This window comes from Bos mutus, chromosome 7, assembly GCF_027580195.1.
Source record: "Bos mutus isolate GX-2022 chromosome 7, NWIPB_WYAK_1.1, whole genome shotgun sequence".
Lineage (NCBI taxonomy): Eukaryota > Metazoa > Chordata > Mammalia > Artiodactyla > Bovidae > Bos > Bos mutus.
The window spans coordinates 120,192-142,050 of record NC_091623.1 but is presented as its reverse complement, the minus strand read 5'-3'; the positions used below and the strand labels follow the sequence as shown (position 1 = coordinate 142,050).

At 40.7% G+C, this 21,859-nt stretch overlaps 1 protein-coding gene across 1 annotated transcript; it reads left to right on the top strand.

The window, feature by feature from the left end:
- Positions 1 to 11,789: 11,789 nt before the first annotated feature.
- On the top strand, positions 11,790 to 14,359 carry GARIN3 (golgi associated RAB2 interactor family member 3). Its single transcript, XM_005911211.3, has 2 exons — positions 11,790 to 12,398; positions 13,205 to 14,359. Exons 1-2 carry the CDS (start codon positions 11,790 to 11,792, stop codon positions 14,357 to 14,359), a joined length of 1,764 nt encoding a protein of 587 aa, XP_005911273.2.
- Positions 14,360 to 21,859: the final 7,500 nt, after the last annotated feature.

Below are 21,859 nucleotides of genomic sequence, written 5' to 3'. Positions count from 1 at the left end.
ATCACTTGAGGCCCTGAAATTCCAATTTTCTTCCCTGCTCCTGGGAATGGCCTTTTAGATATGTGGAAGATGCTTCTTGCATAACTCTAGAGCCCTCGTGTGTCCAAGACAAAGAGATCCTTCAACTGTGCTTTAGGGGGTGGCTTCCATGGCCTTTATTTTCCCTGTGATTCTCATCCAAACTTCATCAGGTTTATTTATTTGTATCTATTTAAGAGTACTACCAGAATATTTCAGTAATTATATAACCTCTTTCTTCTGGAAAAAAAAAATTCCTTCTAGAACTATTAATCCTAGAGAAAACAAATAACATTAGCACATTTAGAACATTTCTACTAAATATTCACTGTATTTGTGTCTATAATGGAAACTATCTATATATGCATCAGTGAGAAACTGATTAATTTATGGTGCCTCCATTCAAAGCAACACTACGAGATCATGAAAATGGATGAAGAATTTATATAAGGTATCACTCTGAAAAAAGCACAAGATACATGGTTAAGATAGAAAAGGTACAGACTAATATGTATGGCATGATCCCATTTTTACATAAAAGTATTTTGTGTCTATATTAATACATATGTCTATGTTTAGGGCAGTGTCAGAAAGCTTCCATATCAAACATCTAGCAAGGAATTGGAATTTTGATTTTCATTTATAATTAAAACAGAAAATATTGTGGGAGAATTTTTTAATTTCTAATTTATTTATTTCTTTTACTCTAATTTCATTTATTCCTCTTTTGCTCACTCTGCCTTTACTTTCCAATTTAACCCCAATATTCATTGCAGCACTGTTTATAATAACCAGGACATGGAAGCAACCTAGATGTCCATCAGCAGACAAATAGAAAAGAAAGCTGTGGTACATATACACAATGGAATATTATTCAGCCATTAAAAAGAATACATTTGAATCAGTTCTAATGAGATGGATGAAACTGGAGCCTATTATACAGAGTGAAGTAAGCCAGAAAGAAAAACACCAATATAGTATACTAATGAATATATATGGAATTTAGAAAGATGGTAACAATAACCCTATATGCGAGACAGCAAAAGAGACACAGATGTATAGAACAATCTTTTGGACTCTGTGGCAGAGGGTGAGGGTGGGATGGTTAGGAAGAATGGCACTGAAACATGTATATTATCATATGTGAAACGGATCACCAGTCCAGGTTCAATGCATGATACAGGGTGCTCGGGGCTGGCGCACTGGGATGACCAGAGGGATGGTATGGGGGAGGAGGGGGGTTCAGGATGGGGAACACATGTACACCCATGGCTGATTCATGTCAATGTATGGCAAAACCAATACAATATTGTAAAGTAAAAAAAAAAAAAATAATAAAATTGTTAGTTTGAAAAAAAAAAAAATGTCCTCATCAGAAATAATTGGTTTGATTCATAGAAGATAGGGAACAGTTAAACTGTGGAGCTTAGACAAATTTTGAAATATATATGTGTATATATATAAATATATATTTAATTATATTTAAATATTTATATTTTTGGTGGTTGTTGCCGTTCAGTCACTCAGTTGTGTCGGACTGTTTGTGACCTCATGGACTGCAGCACACTAGGCTTCCTTGTCCCCCACAATCTCTTGGACTTTGCTCAAATTCATGTTCATTGAGTCAGTAATACCATCCAACCATCTCGTCCTCTGTTGTCCCCTTGTCTTCCTGCCTTCAATCTTTTCCAGCATCAGGGTCTTTTCAAATTAGTCAACTCTTCTTCACATCAGGGCAAAGTATTGGAGCTTCAGCATCAGCATCAGTCCTTCCAATGGATAGTCAGTGTTGATTTCCTTTAGTATTGACTGGTTGGATCTCTTGCTGTCCGAGGGACTCTCAAGAGTCTTCTCCAACACTACAGTTCAAAGGCATCAATTCTTTGGTGCTCAGCCTTCTTCATGGTCCAAATCTCACATCCATACACTACTGGAAAAACCATAGCTTTGACTAGATGGACCTTTGTTGGCAAAGGAATGTTCCTGCTTTTTAATATGCTATCTATGTTGGTCATAGCTTTTCTTCCAAGAACTAAGTGTCTTAATTTCATGGCTTTAGTTACAATCTGCAGTGATTTTGGAGCCGAAGAAAATAAAGCCTGTCTCTGCTTCCATTGTTTCCCCATCTATTTGCCATGAAGTGATGGGACCAGATGCCATGATCTTCATTTTTTGAATGCTGAGTTTTAAGCCAGCTTTTTCACTCTTCTCTTTCACCTTCATCAAGAGGCTCTTTAATTCCTCTTTGCTTTCTGCCATTAGGAAGGTGTCATCTGCATATCTGAGGTTATTGATATTTATCCCATCAATCTTGATTCCAGCTTGTGCTTCTTCCAGCCTGGCATTTCTCATGATGTACTCTGCATATAAGTTAAATAAGCAGGGTGACAATATACAGCCTTCACGTACTCCTTCCCTATTTGGAACCAGTCTGCTGTTCCATGTCCAGTTCTTACTGTTGCTTCTTGACCTGCATGCAGATTTCTCAGGAGGCAGGTAAGGTGGTTTGGTATTGCCATCTCTTGAAGAATTTTCTCTTGAAGAGTTTGTTGTGATCCACACAGTCCTAGTGTAGCCAATGAAGCAGAAGTAGATGTTTTTCTGGAATTCTGTTGCATTTTCTATTCCAGATCAACAGATTCTGGAATTCTGTTGCATTTCTATGATCATTTTCTGTGATCATGCATTTTCTATGATCTATGTTTGTTGGATGCAAACATCCAAAATGCAATGGATGTTTGCAATTTGATCTCTTGTTCCTTTGCCTTTTCTAAATCCGTCTTGTACATATGGAAATTCTCAGTTTACATGCTGTTGAAGCCTAGGTTGAAGGATTTTGAGCATTACTTTCCTAGCATGTGAAATGGGTACAATTGTGAAGTAGTTTGAACATTCTTTGGCATTGTCCTTCTTTGGGAACTGGACATGGAACAACAGACTGTTTCCAAATCAGGAAAGGAGTATGTCAAGGCTGTATATTGTCCCTTGTTTATTTAACTTATATGCAGAGTACATCATCAGAAATGCTAGGCTTTATAAACCTCAAGCTGGAATCAAGATTGCTGGGAGAAATATCAATAACCTCAGATATGCAGTTGACACCACCCTATGGCTGAATGTGAAGAGGAATGAAAAAGTCTCTTGATAAAAGTGAAATAGGAGAGTGAAAAAGCTAGCTTACAACTCAACATTCAAAAAATGAAGATTATGGCATCTGGTTGCATCACTTCATGGCAAATAGATGGGGAAACACTGGAAACGGACAGGCTTTATTTTCTTGGGCTTCAAAATCACTGCAGATTGTGACTATGGCTATGAAATTAAAAGATGCTTGTTCCTTGGAAGAAAAGCTATGACCAACTTAGACAGCATATTAAATATGAGACATTACCAATAAAGGTCCGTCTAGTCAAAGCTATGTTTTTTCTAGTAGTTATGGATGTGAGAGTTGGATCATAATGAAAGCTGAGCACCAAATTGATGAGCAGCAGAATTGAGGCTCTTGAACTGTGGTGTTGGAGAAGACTCTTTAGAATCCCTTAGACTACAAGGAGTTCAAATCAGTCAATCCTAATGGAAATCAACCCTGAATATCCTTTGGAAGAACTGATGCTGAAGCTGAAGCTCCAATACTTTGATCACCTGATACGAAAAACTGACTAATTAGAAAAGACTCTCATGCTGGGGGAGATTGAAGGCAGGAGGAGATGAGGTGACAGCAGATGAGATGGTTGGATGGCAACCAACTCAATGGACATGAGTTTGAGCAAGCTCCAGGAGTTGGTGATAGACAGGGAAGCCTGACGTGCGACTGAGCAACTAAACTGAACTGAACTTTTTTAGGATTAGAATAAAAACTGACATTCTCTAGTCCTGTGGCCATTGCTGAGTTTTCCAAATTTGCTGGCATATGGAGTGCAGCACTGTAACAGTATTATCTTTTAGGATTTGAAATAGCTAAGCTGAAATTCCATCACCTCCACTAGCTTTGTTCATAGTGATATTTCTTAAGGCCCATTTGACTTCACATTCCAGGATGTCTAACTTTAGGTGAGTGATCACACCATTGTGGTTATCTGGGACATTCAGATCTTTTTTGTATAGTTCTTCTGTATATGCTTGCCACCTCGTCTTAATATCTTCTGTTTCTGCTAGGTCCACACCATTTTTGCCCTTTATTGTGCCCATCTTTGCATGAAATGTTTCCTTGGTATCTCTAATTTTCTTGAAGAGATCTCTAGTCTTTCCTATTCTAGTATTTTCCTCTATTTCTTTGCATTGATCACTTAGGAAGGCTTTCTTATCTCTCCTTGCTATTCTTTGGAACTCTGATTCAAATGAGTATATACTTCTTTTTCTCCTTTGCCTTTCACTTCTCTTTTCTCAGCTATTTGTAAGGCCTCCTCAGACAACCATTTTGCCTTTTTGCCTTTCTTTTTCTTTGGGATGGTTTTGATCACCACCTCCTGTACAATGTTAGGAACCTCCATTCACAGTCCTTCAGTCCATAGTTCTCCATCCATAATTCATAGTTTCTGGTTACAAAACTAAAATGTATTTTTGCTGGAAGGAGCCAACCATCAAATAGGCAAAAATAATAATCACTTCTAGTCTCAACCCTCAGAAATAATTAATCTTAAGATTTATTTTACTTTCTTCCAGTATTTTTTTTCAGGAGTTAAATTTAATATTTAATTGCAATAATCATTTCATCCTAGTTCCTGGATCATTTACCACCTCTCACCTCTAGTTTCTAATCTTTATTTTTGTCTTAAATGTTAACTGTTTCGTTATTTGTTTGTGTATTTAATTGCAAGCTTATTTAGCATAACATCAAAGAAATAAACATATAGACCGAGATGGGACTTCTCATGGCTTATAAATGTAGCAAAATTGAAAGCCAAGAGAGAGAAATTGTTGTAAGACGGTGAAAAGCAGGGCGGAATTTTGGCTCTGAGTGGGGCCAAATATGTTGGAGGACAGAAACAAGAAGGGGACAGAAAGTAAGTAGGTGGAGAAGAGAGGTGACACTTGTTGGATCATAATGTTGAGAAATAAAATTCTTTAGATCACCTGTCTGGCTTCTTTCATCTATACCAGCTCATTTTCTTTTGAAAACTAAGGCAGAAGGAAATGGATTTGCATAATGGCCCTCAGGGAAAGAGTCTAGGTGACTGTGGTCTTTTTTTTGACAATCAGAAGGTAAGGCAGACCTCAGGTTGACTTCCTGAAGTCCTAGGTGCCCAAGGCTAACCGCAGCGCATCCCACGCCACATCGGTTTAGCAGTGCCAACACCAAAGGACTGTGGATTGTATTTTAGGCCAGGGGATTTACCCAGTAGATACATACTCTATACAGTATGGAAATCTCCCCACCCTCACATCCTGCCTAGCTCACAAGGCCCTCTCAGGTGGCATACTCTTTGAAAAGGCTATATATAGCTGTCTGTTTGCCTTGCTTTTCAAAGTGATAGTTGGGTAACAAAAGTTATTGACTTGAAACCTCTTCCCCATGATAAACATGTAGACCTTAGCCATCTATAAACTTGCATGTCTACCTTACTCAGTACACCATATACAATATTTTGTGTTTTCATACTTCAGCACCTCTTCAATCTTAGGGCAATTAAAAATGTACCAAAAACTGTCCTTAGAATTGTGGTTCTGACAGTTTCTCTTCCTACAAAACAATGTTGGTTTTAGATATTGAGATAAGCATTATCATGGCTTTCCATGTGGCTCATTGGTAAAGAATCTGCCTGTAAGTCAGCAGATGTGGGTTCGATCCCTGGTTTGGGAAGATATCTGGAGAAAGAAAGGACAACCCACTCCAGTATTCTTGCCTGGGAAATCCCATGGACAGAGGAGCCTGGCGTGCTACACTCCATGTGGTTGCAGAGTCGGGCACAGCTTAGTGATTGAGCAAGCACGCAAGTGTTATTGAGTCCATCCATTCAACTCACTGGCTGTTACTCTATCATGTATTTAATTGCCCTGCTCTACTGTTCTCTGCCTCTTCAGGGTTCTCCTGACTTATAAGCTTTCTAAAGTTGGGGTGGTGGCTTATACATGCTTCATTATAGTCCTTATTAAGAAGAATTACCAAAAACGTATAAATAGAAAAAAATTATAAGATAGGTAATGTGTACTTTCAATGTCATATTGGAGCACGGTTTACACATCTGTCTGAAGATTATGTGATTTTCGAAGAGAAGTAAGTAAGACAATGAGATTGGATTAATAAGACTGAAGTATTGCTTTCTATTATTTTTAATAGGTTTATTGAGATACATTTCACATACCAAAACATTCATCCATTGAAAGTGTATAGTTCAGTGCTTTTTTTTTCATATATTCACAGTTATGAGATGATCACAATGTAACTTTAGAACATTTTCAGCACTTCAAGAGGACTATCTATTATTGATTAAAGTCTCAGACTCTGGAAAGTTCTGTAATAAGTTACAGATTTTCATTCAGAAGAGATGCAAGTGATCTCATTTAGTAAAAAGGATAGCCCCAAGGTTGATTTTATTGCCCTGTAGACATTTAACCAGTTTTGTGTCTAACCTGGCAATGTTAGTCCAACATCCTTTCTTTAATGCCAATGCCTAGTGTTCTTGCCTGGAGAATCCCAGAGACGGGGGAGCCTGGTGGGCTGCCGTCTATGGGGTCGCACAGAGTCAGACACGGCTGAAGTGACTTAGCAGCAGCAGCAGCGGTCTTCTAATTCTCTGAATCAGCTTTATCATCCTGCTGACTTCCTCACTGATGAGTTAATTAAATCTACGACATGTTTTCATTGTATATTTGTGTGAGAATTATATTTTCAGATTTTTGAAACTTACTGTTTGACAACCTGAATGCTCTTAGTTTAATGGTAGGCACATAGCTGGCAATCAATAATCTTGACTTATTGATCTCCAGTTTTTTTTTTTTTAATGGGGATGCAGCAGACTTCCAAACTATGGGAAGAGAATAATTTTACAGAACTTTTAGAAAAATCAGAAAATGAATTTTGAATGATATTTTGTGTTTTGGTTCTCAAATTCTAAAATTTTGTGCCAGAGAGAGTTAAATTTGAATGAACCTGTTTATTTACTTCTTTTCTATAATAAGGTTTGAATTGACAAATAGCCTAAGAATATAATTTTACTAGCATAATATTTTTATAAATCTATAAAGTATTATTTATTTTTGTGCAAGTAGTATATGCAATAGAATAAAATCTGAAAGGTATAAAAGAGAATGTTCTGGAAAGATAAGTCTCTGTCCCACCATTTTCCTCAATCAACAAACTCCTCGAAGATTATTCCTGGTACCAGTTTCCTGTGCATCTGTTCACACACACACACACACACACAATTTTAAAACTTTTTAATTAAACAATATGTGGCATATTATATATACTCTTTTGCAATTTGCTTTTTTTACTTTTTAATATTTATTGAAAATTGTTCAACACAAGTATACATATTGGTACCTCAGTCAAAGCATGTCTAGTAGCTGATCACTATTTCCATGGCTCCCACATACATCTTACCTATCATCGTCTCTTGCAGGAGCTACCTAATCTCCATTTCTGCCCCCTTACACCTCTACAATCTCTTTGCAACATGGCAGCCAGAAATGATCCTCCGTATATGTAGCTTTGCACATGGTCTGCTTTCCTACTATCACCACAGTTGTCTCGTGGTCTCATCTGCAACCACTTTCCCTCACTCCACTCTTGTCTCTGTGGCCCCATGGTGTTCCTCTAACACACCAGGCACACTTCCGCATTAGGATCGTGGTCCTTGCTGTTCCCTCTGACAAGAGGTTACTCTCCAAACACCTGTGTGCCTTCCTCCCTGACTTTCTCCTTGAGGCCTTTGCTCAGAGGTTGCTTCTCATTGAGCCTTCATTGACCACCACCTCCAGCTCCCTCTCTCATGCACAGACTGCCATCCCACTTGCCTACTTTATCTTTTTCCACAGCATTGGACATATCATTTATTTTACTGTCATTTACTGTCTACATATAAGCTCCGTGAAATTGAGGATATTTTTCTGTTTTGTCCATTTCGGCATGCCTAGCAACTCAAACAGGGCCTGGCAAAAAGTAGGCCCTTTAATTAATTATATATTAATTAGAAGAACTGGTGAATTTATGCAGAATAGTATGTGTATATTTGTGTTCTTTTTTTTTTGTGTGTGTGTTCTATTTGTGTGATACAATGTAGTGTAGTTTAAGCTTTGCTGTATGTGGGGACTTATGCTTTTAGTGCCTTGTGACCCCGATAAAGTTGCTTAACTTCTCTGAGTCTTGATTTCCCTTTCTATAAATAGTAGCTGTGCTTATGTTTTATAGGGCTGTTTGGGGATTACATTTTGAAAAGAACATAAAGTGTTTAGTACTATGCCTGGCTTATAGTAAGTTCTTAATAATACAGTTATGATTTCTCTTTTAATCATTCTTTATTAATCATTCATCAAAAATGGATTTATGAACTGAATAGGTGGCTAAGAATATAGAAACTCATTTAAAAATCAATTGTGTTACCTTTTAGTGATTATTTCCTTACAGTAGAGTATAAGCCACTTTATTTTTTTTTGAGAAGTCATTTAACATCTTCAGAAAAATTTTTTTTTTATCTCTTCAGAGGTAAGGACCTTTATCTCTGCATTTCTCTTTTCTAGCTGGTCCTGGAAATAGAGCTTGCTCAATAAATTTTGTTGACTAAACAAATGGAATAATGAATCTCAGTGGGCATAAGCAAGTTCATATTTATTAAAAAGCTGCAATTTTCCAGGTATTGAAGCAGGCAGTAGGGATATAAAAAAGAACATTTAGGGGATGAAGTTTATTTCAAGACCTTTATATAGTAATCACTGAGTTTGGGGGATGTATTTTTATTTCAAAAGCAGTCTTCTAACTGAGGGAGGGGGAATTTGGATTCATCACCTTGTGCAAAGTACAAAAACTCCAGAGATGTCTTTGCCATAATTTCTCTGAAGAGCTTTTCAAAGAAATGAAACATCAACGGTTTATCAGGTAGACATCAAGAGCGAGGAAGCAGGCAGACCAATATGGGAAATCCTATGGTGATTCAGGACCTCAGTGAATTTCTGGGGTCCCCACACATATTGCTAACCATGAATGATTCCATATTTGATACAGAATGAGAGTATGATTGTGAGCCATGCAGCTTGAGAGAGAGAAAATGCCTGACCTGAGTTTCAAGATCAGGGCAGAATCCATCCAGCTCCATGTTCTGACCCTGAGTAAGATAATACTGAACCTCAGTTCTTCACCAGAAAATTATGGTTTTAAAAATTTGCCTCCTTTATAAGAATATACAATAGGAAAAAGATAGTCTCTTCAGCAAGTGGTGTTGAGAAAGTTGGACAGCCTCATGTAAATCAGTGAAGTTAGAACACACCCTTTCACCATGAAGAAAAATAAAATAGCTTCAACACTTAAGTATAAGACATGACACTGTAAAACTCCTAGAAGAGAACATAGGCAAAACATTCTCTGACATATATCCTAGCAATGTTTTCTTATATCATTTCCCAAGGAAATAGAAATAAAGGAAAAATAAACCAATGGGACCTAATCAAACTTATACGCTTTTGCACAGCAAAGGAATCCATAAACAAAGCAAAAAAACAACCTATGGAATGGGGGAAAATGTTTGCAAATGATGTGACCAACAAGAGCTCAATTTCCAAAATATACAAATAGCTCATACAACTCAACAACAATTAAAAACAATTCAGTCGAAAAATGGGCAGAAGAACTAAATAGACATTCCTCCAAAGAAGACATACAGATGACCAAGAGGCACATGAAAAGATGCTCAACATCTTCAGTTATTAGAGAAATACAAATCAAAACTGCAATGAGGACTACACCTGTCAGAGTGGCCATCATTAAAAGGTTTGGGGACTTTCCTGGTGGTCCAGTAGTTAAGAATCTACCTTGCAATGTCAGGGGATACAGATTCAATCCCTGTTCAGGGAACTAAGGTACCACATGCAATGCAGCAACTAAGCCTACATTCTGCAGCTACTGAGCTTGCACGCCACAACTAGGGAATCCACACTCCAGTAACTAAAGATCCTACATGCTTCAATTAAGATCCAAGACAACTAAATAAATACATAAATAAAAAACATTTAAAAAGTTTGTAAATAACAAACGCTTGAGAGGGTATGGAGAAAGGGAAACCCTCCTACACTGTTGGTGGAAATGTAAATTTGTGCAGCCACTATGGAAAATAGTATGGAGGTTCCTCAAAAAACTAAAAATAGAGTTGCCATGTGATCCACGAATCCCACTCCTAGGCATATATCTGAACAAAACTGTAACTCAAAAAGATACATGCACTCCTATGTTGGTAGTTGCACTATTCACTTTTCAACTAAGATGTGGAAACAACCTTAATGTCCATCAACAGATAAATGGGCAAAGAAGTTGCAGTACATATATACAATGGAATACTACTCAGCCATAAAAATGAACTAATTCCACTTGCAGCAATGGGGATGGATTTAGAGATTATCACACTAAGTAAGTCAGAAAGAGGAAGACAAATATCATACGATATCACTTATATGTGGAATCTAAAGTATGATGCAAATGAACTTATCTATGAAGCAGAAAAGATTCACAGATAAAGACAACAGACTTACAGTTGCCAAGGGAGTGGGATGGGGGAGGGATGAGTTAGGAATTTGGGGTTAGCAGATGCAAACTATTATATATAGAATGGATAAACAACAAGATCCTACTGTATAGCACAGGGAACTATATTCAATATCCTGTGATAAACCATAATGGAAAATGAATCACTTTGCTGTACAGCAGAAATTAACACAACACTGTAAATCAGCTATACTTCAATTTAAAAAGAAAGAAGGAAAAAGGAAAGCCAAATTTGAGGCACCTTTGTGGGGAAGGAGAGAGCTGTGCTTGGGAGGCAACATGCTGAAGAAGGGCTGGCAGTGTTCTATTTTTTGCTCTGGGCAGCAGCTAAAAGGATGTTCACTTTCTTATTACTCATTAAGCTATATATTTATGCTTTGTGCACTTTTATGAGTGTGTGTTATATTTCACAATGAAAACTGTTTCTAAAACTATAAAGTAAATAAATACAAATAAAAACCAGCCTCCCTGAAATGATTACATGGGTGAGAAAATTCTCCATATCCTGGAAACCACTGTATAAGTGGGACTCTGTTTCTGACAGATAGCACTCTTTGTTAAGTTCCTGTCAAAGAATAACCATCCCCATAGGATGACTGCCCTTAACAAGCACACTGCCCACTTCCAGGATTTAATCCCCAGCACATTATTCAGCAGATGCAGGAAGATGATCATTGCAGGGAGATTTGTAACAACAACAAAACTGGAAGTCATCCAAATATTTATAGAAGCTGAATGGTTTTCATTAATTATGCATCTTAACATTTTGATCAGGAAGAATATCCAGCCTACCCACGCTTATATCTTATCAGGGTCAGCCTATTCTTGATGGAGAAGATTGTTTGTTGTTGGTGATGGTGTTGGGGAGGGCTAGTGAGCCTGTCCTGAGGGGGTGGCTGCTTGGCGGCTGAATAAAGGGGTGTGTGATGGCAACAGGTCACAAAGGACTGTGCAGGATAAATGTGGTGATGCCAAGAGACTTAGGCAGAGCCCTGCAGGGAGATGGGCAGTTGCCTTCGCTCCCTCTCTCTCTCAGCGACTCAATTTGTGGCTGGTGGTGCTGTCGTCAAAGAAGAGAACCATGAGCAGTGAGTGTTTGTTACCTTATTACACGGCCAACAGCTACCGTTCAATGGATGTGTTCAATACCTCCATGGGGGACCTGCAACGACAACTGTACAAGGGAGGAGAGTATGACATTTTCAAGTACGCACCCATGTTTGAAAGCGACTTTATCCAGATCAGCAAGAAAGGAGAGGTGATTGACGTCCACAACCGCGTTCGAATGGTGACTGTGGGCATTGCATCCACCAGCCCCATCCTCCCACTACCCGATGTCATGCTCCTGGCCCGACCAACTAAAGTCTGTGAAGAGCATGTCAGACACGCCCGGACCACCAAGGGGAGAGGTCGCAAGCCCGCGAAGACCTTAGAGCTCACCAGGTTGCTTCCCTTGAAGTTTGTCAAGATCTCCATCCACGACCGTGAAAAACAACAGTTGCGCCTGAAGCTTGCCACTGGCCGTACTTTTTATTTGCAGCTGTGCCCCTCTTCTGATGCACGAGAAGACCTCTTTTGCTATTGGGAAAAGCTTGTCTATCTCCTGAGACCACCGGTAGAGAGTTGCAGCAGTACCCCGACGCTCCAAACTGGAGATGCAAGAATTCTGGAGGGTGACAAAAGCCTATTGGTAAGTACCTACAGAGACTCAAGAACATGGAGCAGAGTGCTTTGGGAGAGCAGTGCAAAGCTGGTCCTTCAAAGGGATTTGATTCTCTCTGAGACTCACCTGGGAAATGCCTTCCCATGTCAAAAGGTCTCAGAACCAAATGAGCCATCACTATGGGACTGACATACTGGAGAGGTTCCAAGCACTTCTCTACATTGTCCCACAAGGCCGAGTTTCAGAGAGCCCTTAAGTATTGTATCAGCCGCACTGGTCTCATCCCAGGGTTGTAACCCCTTCTACAGCAATCCTGATTGTCTAATCTTTTCTTGAACACTTACCCAAGGCCAGGTAATCTCATCAGTGGTAGAATATTATTCACAATTAGGAAGTTCTTCATTGTCTCCCCATGACTCTCATATGCTTATTAAAATCAGTCCAACTCAATTGTGCATCTACTCAGGCACAATTCATTCTAATAGTCTCCAAAACATAGAATGTATGTGTCCCTTGACCAAGCAACCTCACTTCTAGGAATCTGTCCTGCAGAGGTAGAAGCACAAGGGTATAAAATTAAATGACCGTGGAGAACTGTATTAATATCAATGCTTTCCCTGGCCCTGGGATTGTTCAAGCAAACGGAGTGGCTGTTTGACAGGGATGCTGTAGATGGAATCTTTCATCCAGTGGGAGCTTAGACTGGATGATTTCAAAGGTTATTCTAAAGAGAAACCCTTGAACTGGTCAGCTTCAGGATGGGAGAGGAGTGGACAGCTCTGATCTCATTTTCTGTGATCTCTATCTTACCTGTTTCTCCTCCCTTGGCACAGACCACAGAGCTCCATAGAGAAAGGGATCATGACGCTGTGGGGCTTCACAAGCTTGGTGATGTGTCGGGAGCCTCGTCTTGTGCTTATGTTGGTGGAGAGGGAGACTATCATGTCCCCCATGGCTCAACTACATCCTTGAAAAGTACTGAAGGAGGAGCAGCAGGGACAACCTCGGGCCTGGCCGTAGCAGGGACAACAACAAGCTCTGGAGGAGGCGTGGCAGTTGCAGGGGTGGGAGCGGGCTCTGTAGGAGGGGCTGTGAGCTTGGCCGCAACTAGGAGCACCAGCACCAGCCAGGTGAGCACCACCCTGGCAGGAGCTGCCGCCAAGGGTTCGAGAGAAAGCGGATCCGGCAAGGCCATTGTAGGTGCTGCCAGCATATCCTCAGAGGGCACGAACCTGGTTTTGGCAGGTGCTGCCAGCACATCCTCGACAGGGGTGGACAGTGCAGACAGCAGCATGAGCGTGGTGTTTGCAGGAGCAGTGAAGACCGGCAAGGCTGCTGCTGCAAGTGCTGAAGGCCAGGTCGGAGCCCCCCTGGTCTCTACCTTGCAGAGCGAAGGCTACATGTCTGAACGAGATGGAAGCCAGAAGGTCTCCCGCCCCAGGGAGGAAACTCGGAAGGAAAAAAAGGAAAGAAGGGAAAAGAAGGACAAGTCTTCATCTAGGAAAAGTTCCCGTCACCGCAGGACAGGGGAAGGTCATCACAGGACAGGAGGGGAAAAGACCCGGAAGTCATCCTCCCACCGGTCTGTATCAGGCCATGGAAACAAGAGAGATGACAAAAAAGAAAAAGGGCAGAGTGGCACCAGGGGCAAAGGACACAGCCCTCACAAGAGTGGCAGCCATAGCTCATCTGGCAAGGAGGGGAGGACAGCTCGCAAGCCGGGGAAGAGCAGGTCCAGCACCAGTTCAGGGACTTTAAATAAGAGATCCAGTAAGATCAGCACTTTCTTCAGAAGCTTCAGAGTCATTCCTGGTTCAAAACCAATGGTTGGACATGACAGAGAGGTAGACTTTGTGGCTAAGACGGTAGAGAAACGCAACATAGAGGCCAAGGTGGAGAAAGCCCCGGTTGGTGAGGACGTGGAGATCCATGGAACTGTGACATCAGAGACGATGGAGACCATCATCATTGAAACAAAATCCGTTTAAATAAGAGCCAGGGCAGGAAGCTTCCATGGAGACCCAACTTCAGGAAAGGATCCCTAGAGAGTCAATTCCAGCTTTCTTTAATAAAGGAAACCATACAACTCCAAAAGAAAAGCTCTGTTCTGTTTGAATTTCTAGGTCCTCTTGCCTGGTAGTGACTTCACAGTGGTTTCTGTGATGTGAACTTTGCTGAGACCTGTCTCCAGTCAAGCAGAACCCCAGATCCCACCCATGTCCAGCAGAGCCAGCATTAGTGCCCTGCCTTGCCTCAACCCCTTTCTGCCTTTGGTTTCCCCAAGACTATGGCTGTAAGTCACAGAGTACGGGTTGGGAAGAACCACCACCACCACATCCCCATGCCCTTCCTCTTCTCCCCGAAGACTCCTGAATAAGGTCATTCAGTCCAGTCCATACAATAAGACAGGACTCATGTCTCCTCTGGGGGTAATCAGGTGAGAAAAGAAAGGGTGCTTCAGCACTTGTGGGCAATCAGAATAGTGAAGTTTATCATCTTGATCAGGAACTGGCAGCCTGAGGGTCAAATCTTGCCAACTATCTGGTTTTATAAGTAAAGTTTTATTGGAATGTAGCTACATCCATTCATTTATATATTGTCTAAGGCTGCTTCCCCTGGAGGAGGAAATGGCAACCCACTCCAGTATTCTTGCCTGGAGAATTCCATGGACAGAGGAACCTGGTGGGCTGTACAGTCCATGGGGTCGCAAAGAGTCAGACATGACTGAGCGACTAATGCAACACAAGGCTGCTTCCATATTAAAAAGACAGATCTGAGTAGCTGTGTCAGAAACCACGTGACCAGCAAAGTCTAAGATGTTTGTTCTCTGGCATTTGGCAGAAAAGTTTGCCCACCTGGATGTAATCTTAAAATTCTTCTTCCTCCTGGGTATACACTCTGGAGAAACTCTCATAAACACTTTCCAGGAGACAACTAGGAAAATGTTTACAGTAAAACAATCTGTAATAGCAAAATCCTGGAAACTGTCTACATATCATCAAACAGGAGAACTGATCAAATGTGGTGTATGCCTACAGTACATATTATACAGCAGTGAAGATGAATAGCAGTTGGAGAGGTTAGCATGGGTGAGTCTCTTGTAACGTTGAATAACAAAGCGTCATAAAAATACATGCAATATAGCTCCATTTGTAGAAAAGATCAAACAATAAGTGTGGGAACACACGTTCACTAAATGTGTAAAGGAAAAACAAGGACATGATAAACAACAAATTCACAACAGTGGATTTCTATAAGGTGAAAAGAACGGAGGGATGGCCTGGGAGGTACATATGAAAGCTTCAACAGAGTGGGGATTGTTCTATTATACAAAGAAGGGGTGTCCATGGGGATGTATTATTGTGTATTTTTTATTTTTATTTAAAAAATAATTCCACTCATTATTTCTAGCTGTGCTGGGTTTTTGTTGTTGCACAGGCTTTTCTCTAGTTGCTGTGGGCAGGGGCTACTCTCTAGCTGCGGGCTTCTCATTGCAGTGGCTTCTCTAGTTGAGGAGCATGGGCTCTAGGGTACCGACTTCAGCAGACTTCAGCAGTTGCGGTACGAGGGCTCAGTAGTTGTGGCTCCAAGGGTCTAAAGCACGGGCTCCGTAGTTGTGGTGCACGGACTTAGCTACTCCGTGGCATGTGGGATCTTCCCAAATCAGGGATCAAACCCATGTCTCCTGCATTGGCAGGTGAATTCTTCACCATTGAGACACCAGGGAACCCCTGTGTATATTCTATTTTAGTATCTCTGATATCAGGATGGTTTTTATATTGCTGTCAGCCAGGTGGCAGTAACTACCTTAAAAATATTTTAACCAATGTATTTCACGTATGTTTCCCTTTTAATATATGTGCAAGAGATAACAAAATATCTAAGTCTGGAAAATAATCTTTCAATAAGTATAAAATTTAAAAAATCTAAGTGACATACTCACTATCCAGGAACACAGGAAAGGTTTGATATTTTGGTAAGAAATAATAGAATAGTTCAAAATGGTCTATACTTATGAACTATGTAAGTGATGTATGCATGTGGAAAATGATTCTAAAAATAGAAAACCATATATTAGAAGTGAGACTATGCAATTTTCAAATGTCCATTATAAAAATGAATCATTTCGATTTTAAGAAGTTGTAAATAAATTTCACGTGTCTATGAAAATCATTAAATTGTTAACAACAGATGATAAAGCGGCCTTTGAGAAAAATGATTCTGAGAACCATGTGTGTTTGTATGAGCCTGGGAGTCATCTGCAACCTTGCAGTTCTCTGCTCATTCTCCTCTGTGACAACAGTCTACTAGGACGGAAGCTGGGTTTCCAGTAAAACTTAGGGACTTTCTCTGCAAAGCACATGTATGTGATAGAGGTGGAGGAGGTGAGAAACAAGATAGGGAGGAGTGGTGGCTTGGGAGGATGAGGGGAAGCCCTTCTCAGTTGCTCTGGTGGGCGGCTGGAAAATCCCACCTTGGGATTTCCGATAAATAAGATCAATCAATTCTGGGGATCAATGTGTCCTTGGAATTAACTCTTGAAACAGTGGGTCTTGGGAGGAAGAAACCAAGAGGCATGTTCTCTAAGACCTGAGAGGGATTTGGGGGAGGCCTTCTGGAAATGTGAGGGGCAATGTGCCAGAGGAGAGGAACTCTTTCCAAAGCCTTTCCTCAGAGCCCCAAATTTTCACCATGCCAGAGGCCAAATCAGCCTAGTCAAAATTCAGTCTCATGATTCTGTATACCCTGGCTTTACCTTTGGTCCTTTGTATCCTGTTTTATGCATTCTCACTCTCTCACTCCAAAGGGCTTCTCTAACGTCAACCTAGTTTGTCCATTATGCAGGACATTAATTGAGCAGATGCAGAATGTACACAAATACCATCTAAGAAAGTGCAGGTGAGGACTTGCCACCACAACATGCCCTGCCCGGCACTTTCTCTGCATTTCCTTTTCTATTTTGACAGTTCATCAAGAGATGCATGTTCAGATACATACATATTTCAATGCAACAGGCATCTTCCTCTGGAGGGAGCTATCAATAGGGGCATCAAGTCAATAAACCCTATCAGATAAAGGCCAATATTTTTGACAGCAATATTCATCTCCATGGTAACAATTTGGCTGCTGCTGGTGCAATTAGGCAATGGATGATTGGTTACTGACTAACTGGCTTCCCAAACTTCAAGTCTAGCAACACACGTACATACTAGAGTGTTTTGCCTACAGCAAAGTAAGTACAATCATTCACAGGATTGTCGTGATCAAGTGGAGTCTTTCAGACAGAAGAAAGATGTGTGATAGTGGGAAGAAACAAGGTGCCTCAAAATATTGAAAGCAGTGTCATGGCTGGCAGAGCGAGTGTGATGAGATGCTGGGGAACACAGCAGGGGCCAGGCCGTACAAAGCTTTGTGGTCCATTTAAAGGATTTTGATTTCTGGCCTTAGAGTGATGGAAAGCCATGGAATGTTTTAAATAAGGGAGTAGCTTGATCAAGTGTGCACTTTGTGGAGGGCACTGTGGTTTCTGTGCAAAGAAATATTTGGTGAGGAAATCATTAATATGTGACTTTATGTCACTTTCTATATTGGCCACAGAATCTATAAAATGAGACTGGAGGGTATGTTTTGAAAGATGGTTTTCCATTTGAAATATCCACATGAGGTGGGCATTCCTTCAGTGAAGGACCCATGGCCCCACCTGGTGGGGGTGCGGCCCGCAGAAAGCCTTCAGCTGACAGTGAGTTTGGAAGTTGCCTAGGTTCCTCATCCAAGGTGCATAGGAAGAACTGAAGGAGGTAAAGGTCTGGGTGTCGTAGCCCAAGGTCACTCTGGTTCAGGAGCTTCTGGTGGGACCTGTATCACAGCTCAGTTTCTCCCTCTGTGCATTCCTGCTTCTTCCTGAGGTGCTGCTCCTAGGAATTCCCCTTATTGCTCAAAACTCTATCTCAAAATCTGCTCATTGGAGAACACAATCTGTGACACTATGTTAGTGTAATGTGCTGTGGCCACCTCCTCTAGAGTAGATAATGAGACGAAGGAAAGTAGACTCAGAAGAAAGATAATCAAGTCCTGGGCAAATCACAGAGACTGGAGTCTGCATGGGGTAAAGGAGGCCATAGTGATTTAAATACATAAAAGCTGCCTCTGTCCTTTGGAGGCCCAAGGTTCTAAGAGAAGTTTATTTTGGACCTGAGGCAGGAACCAAGTGGGTAAAGACTTTCTCAGATAACTGCAGAGGAGCAACATCTGGGCTTGCAATGGATTGGACCATATTATTTGCAGCTGCGAGGGCAGTAATTGACATTTAGGAGATGAAGAATAAAAAACGGATGAGTAAACAAATGAAATAATTAGAAAAGGAATTCATCATTAAGCTCTAAAAACCTGCCTGAGAGTGTATGGTCCCTGGTGCCTTCAGGAAAATAATTCCATTCTTTGAATGACATAGTTTCATGAAAAGACCTCTACTGTTTAAATGGGTGGTATGTGGGGACTTCCCTAGCACTCCAGTGGTTAAGACTCTGTGCTTCAGGATATGGTTCAGGATGGGGAACACATGTACACCCATGGCTGATTCATGTCAATGTATGGCAAAATCACTACAATATTGTAAAGTAATTAGCCTCCAATTAAAATGAATACATTTATATAAAAAAAAGACTCTGTACTTCCACTCCAAGGGGTGCAGGTTTGATCCCTGGTCAGGAAACTAGGATCCCATGTGTTGCGAGGTAAGTCCAAATATTAATGAAAACAAATTCAGTTCAGTTCAGTTCAGCCGTTCAGTCGTGTCCAACTCTTTGTGACCCCATGAACCGAAACAAGCCAGGCCGCCCTGTCCATCACCAACTCCCGGAGTTCACCCAAACCCATGTCCATTGAGTCAGTGATGCCATCCAACCATCTCATCCTCTGTCGTCCCCTTCTCCTCCTGCCCTCAATCTTTCCCAGCATCAGAGTCTTTTCCATTGAGTCAGCTCTTTGCATCAGGTAGCCAAAGTACTGGAGTTTCAGCTTCAGCATCAGTCCTTCCATGAACACCCAGGACTGATCTCCTTTAGGATGGACTGATTGGATCTCCTTGCAGTTCAAGGGACTCTCAAGAGTCTTCTCCAACACCACAGTTCAAAAGCATCAATTCTTTGGTGCTCAGCTTTCTTTATAGTCCAACTCTTACATCCATACATGACCACTAGAAAAACCATAGCCTTGACTAGACAGACCTTTGTTGGCATAGTAATGTCTCTGCTTTTTAATATGCTGTCTAGGTTGAACATAACTTTCCTTCCAAGGAGTAAGTGTCTTTTAATTTCATGGTTGCAATCACCATCTGCAGTGATTTTGAAGCCCAGAAAAATAAAGTCTGCCACTGTTTGCACTGTTTCCCCATCTATTTGCCATGAAGTGATGGGACCAGATGCCATGATCTTAGCTTTCTGAATGTTAAGCTTTAAGCCAACTTTTTCACTTTCCTCTTTCACTTTCATCAAGAGGCTCTTTAGTTCTTCACTTCCTGCCATAAGGGTGGTGTCATCTGCATATCTGAGGTTACTGATATTTCTCCCGGCAATCTTGATTCCATCTTGTGCTTCCTCCCAGCGTTTCTCATGATGTACTCTGCATATAAGTTAAATAAGTAAGGTGACAATATACAGCCTTGAGGTACTCCTTTTCTTATTTGGAACCAGTCTGTTGTTCCATGTCCAGTTCTAACTGTTGCTTCTTGACCTGCATACAGATTTCTCAGGAGGTAGGTAAGGCAGTCTGGTATTCCCATCTCTTTCAGAATTTTCCACAGTTTATTGTGATCCATACAGGCAAAGGCTTAAAAAAAAATGGTGGAATATAAACTGCTGATCCTGACTATTTAAAATTGGAGTGTTTTATCCATGATGGATTTTTTCCTTTAATAGTTTTTAAAAAATACTGTTATTTATTTATCTTGCTTGCTGAGTTTTTCTCCTCTTCCTTAATTTTGCATCTGAGGCTTACGTTGGTTCCAGCCCTAATGTGATTCTGAAAGCTGGAAGCTCATATATACACAACTGTCATTTAGGAAACATGAAATTTTTCTCTTTTTTTTTACTTTTGTTCAATACTCATCTTTCCACTTTTTTTTTTTTTTTGTCACATGGCAAAGTTTGTGGGGATCTTAGTTTCCTGACCAGGGATTGAACCTGGGCCACATCAGTGAAAGTCCAGAATCCTAATCACTGGGCAAGTAGGAACTCTTCACTGATACTCATCTTTCAACAAAAATATATTCAGCACTGGTTATATGTGAGGCAATACTAGAAGTTGTCAGAGCTAATGCACAGATAAGTTGGGGACTTAACTACAGCCACAGGAAAAAAAGCAGGTGCATAATGACAACTCAGGAGACACTACTTTGGGAAAGATACCCGTGTTTTCCTTACTTGTTACAAGTAATAAATCCTTCCTTCCCCCAACCCCCAACAAAGAAAAAAAAATGCAACTTAAGGCAGAGAAGTGCTGTAGGTATAGAAAAGAGGCTGTGAGTGGGTATAGGGGTGATTTTTATTTTGGTGAACTCAGAGAAAACTTTTGAAGAAAATCATGTTTGAGTGGACTTTAAAAGGGTTGGATACAGGCCAGATCTTCTGGGGAGTGTTTAGAAAATAAATCAAATAGCCAATAAAATGGATAGATTCTATGATGATTCCAAAACAGGTATGATAATGGTGTTTGTGCACACTAAGTCACTTTAGTTGTGTCTGACTCTTTGCAACCCTGTGGACTATCGCCTACCAGGCTCCTCTGTCCATGGGATTCTCCAGGCAAGAATACTGGAGTGGGTTGCCATGCCCTCCTCCAGGGGACCTTCCGACCCAGGGATGGAACCTTCATCTCTTATGTCTCCTGTGTTGGCAGGCTGGTCCTTTACCACTAGCATCACCTGGGAAGCCCATGCTCATGGCACGGGTGAAATTTCACATAGTAATGTAAATGTAGATTTTACATTGTAATGACAGTAATAGTGTCAACAAAAATTCAATTAACTGTCAAGTTAAGAAGAAAATAAAGACATTTTATTTGAGCCAAACTGAAGATCATAACCCAGGGAAGCATATTCTCAGAAAGCTCTGAGAACTGTTTTGTTAGAAGTCAAAGGCATTGTCATATACGTTTTTGAGACAGAGGGTCATACATCAAAATCATATACTGATATTTTACATAAAATTCATCAAGGATACACGATCCAGGTAAACACATAAAGAGCGAACATCAAATCACCACGACCCCCTATGGAGCTGGGAAAGAATACTGTTCTTTTAAGAAGTTATATTGCTAGCATCAGAAGAAAAAAAGATGTTTACTATTGAGCAGGCACTCTGAGCAGACATTCTGGTCTTTGAGGAGCTCTGGTTAATGTATAATGGGAATGCACACTACACATTAGGAAGACCCAAAGAAACACACAGAGAAAATACTATGTTTAAGTTTTTGTCCTGCCTTAAAATATA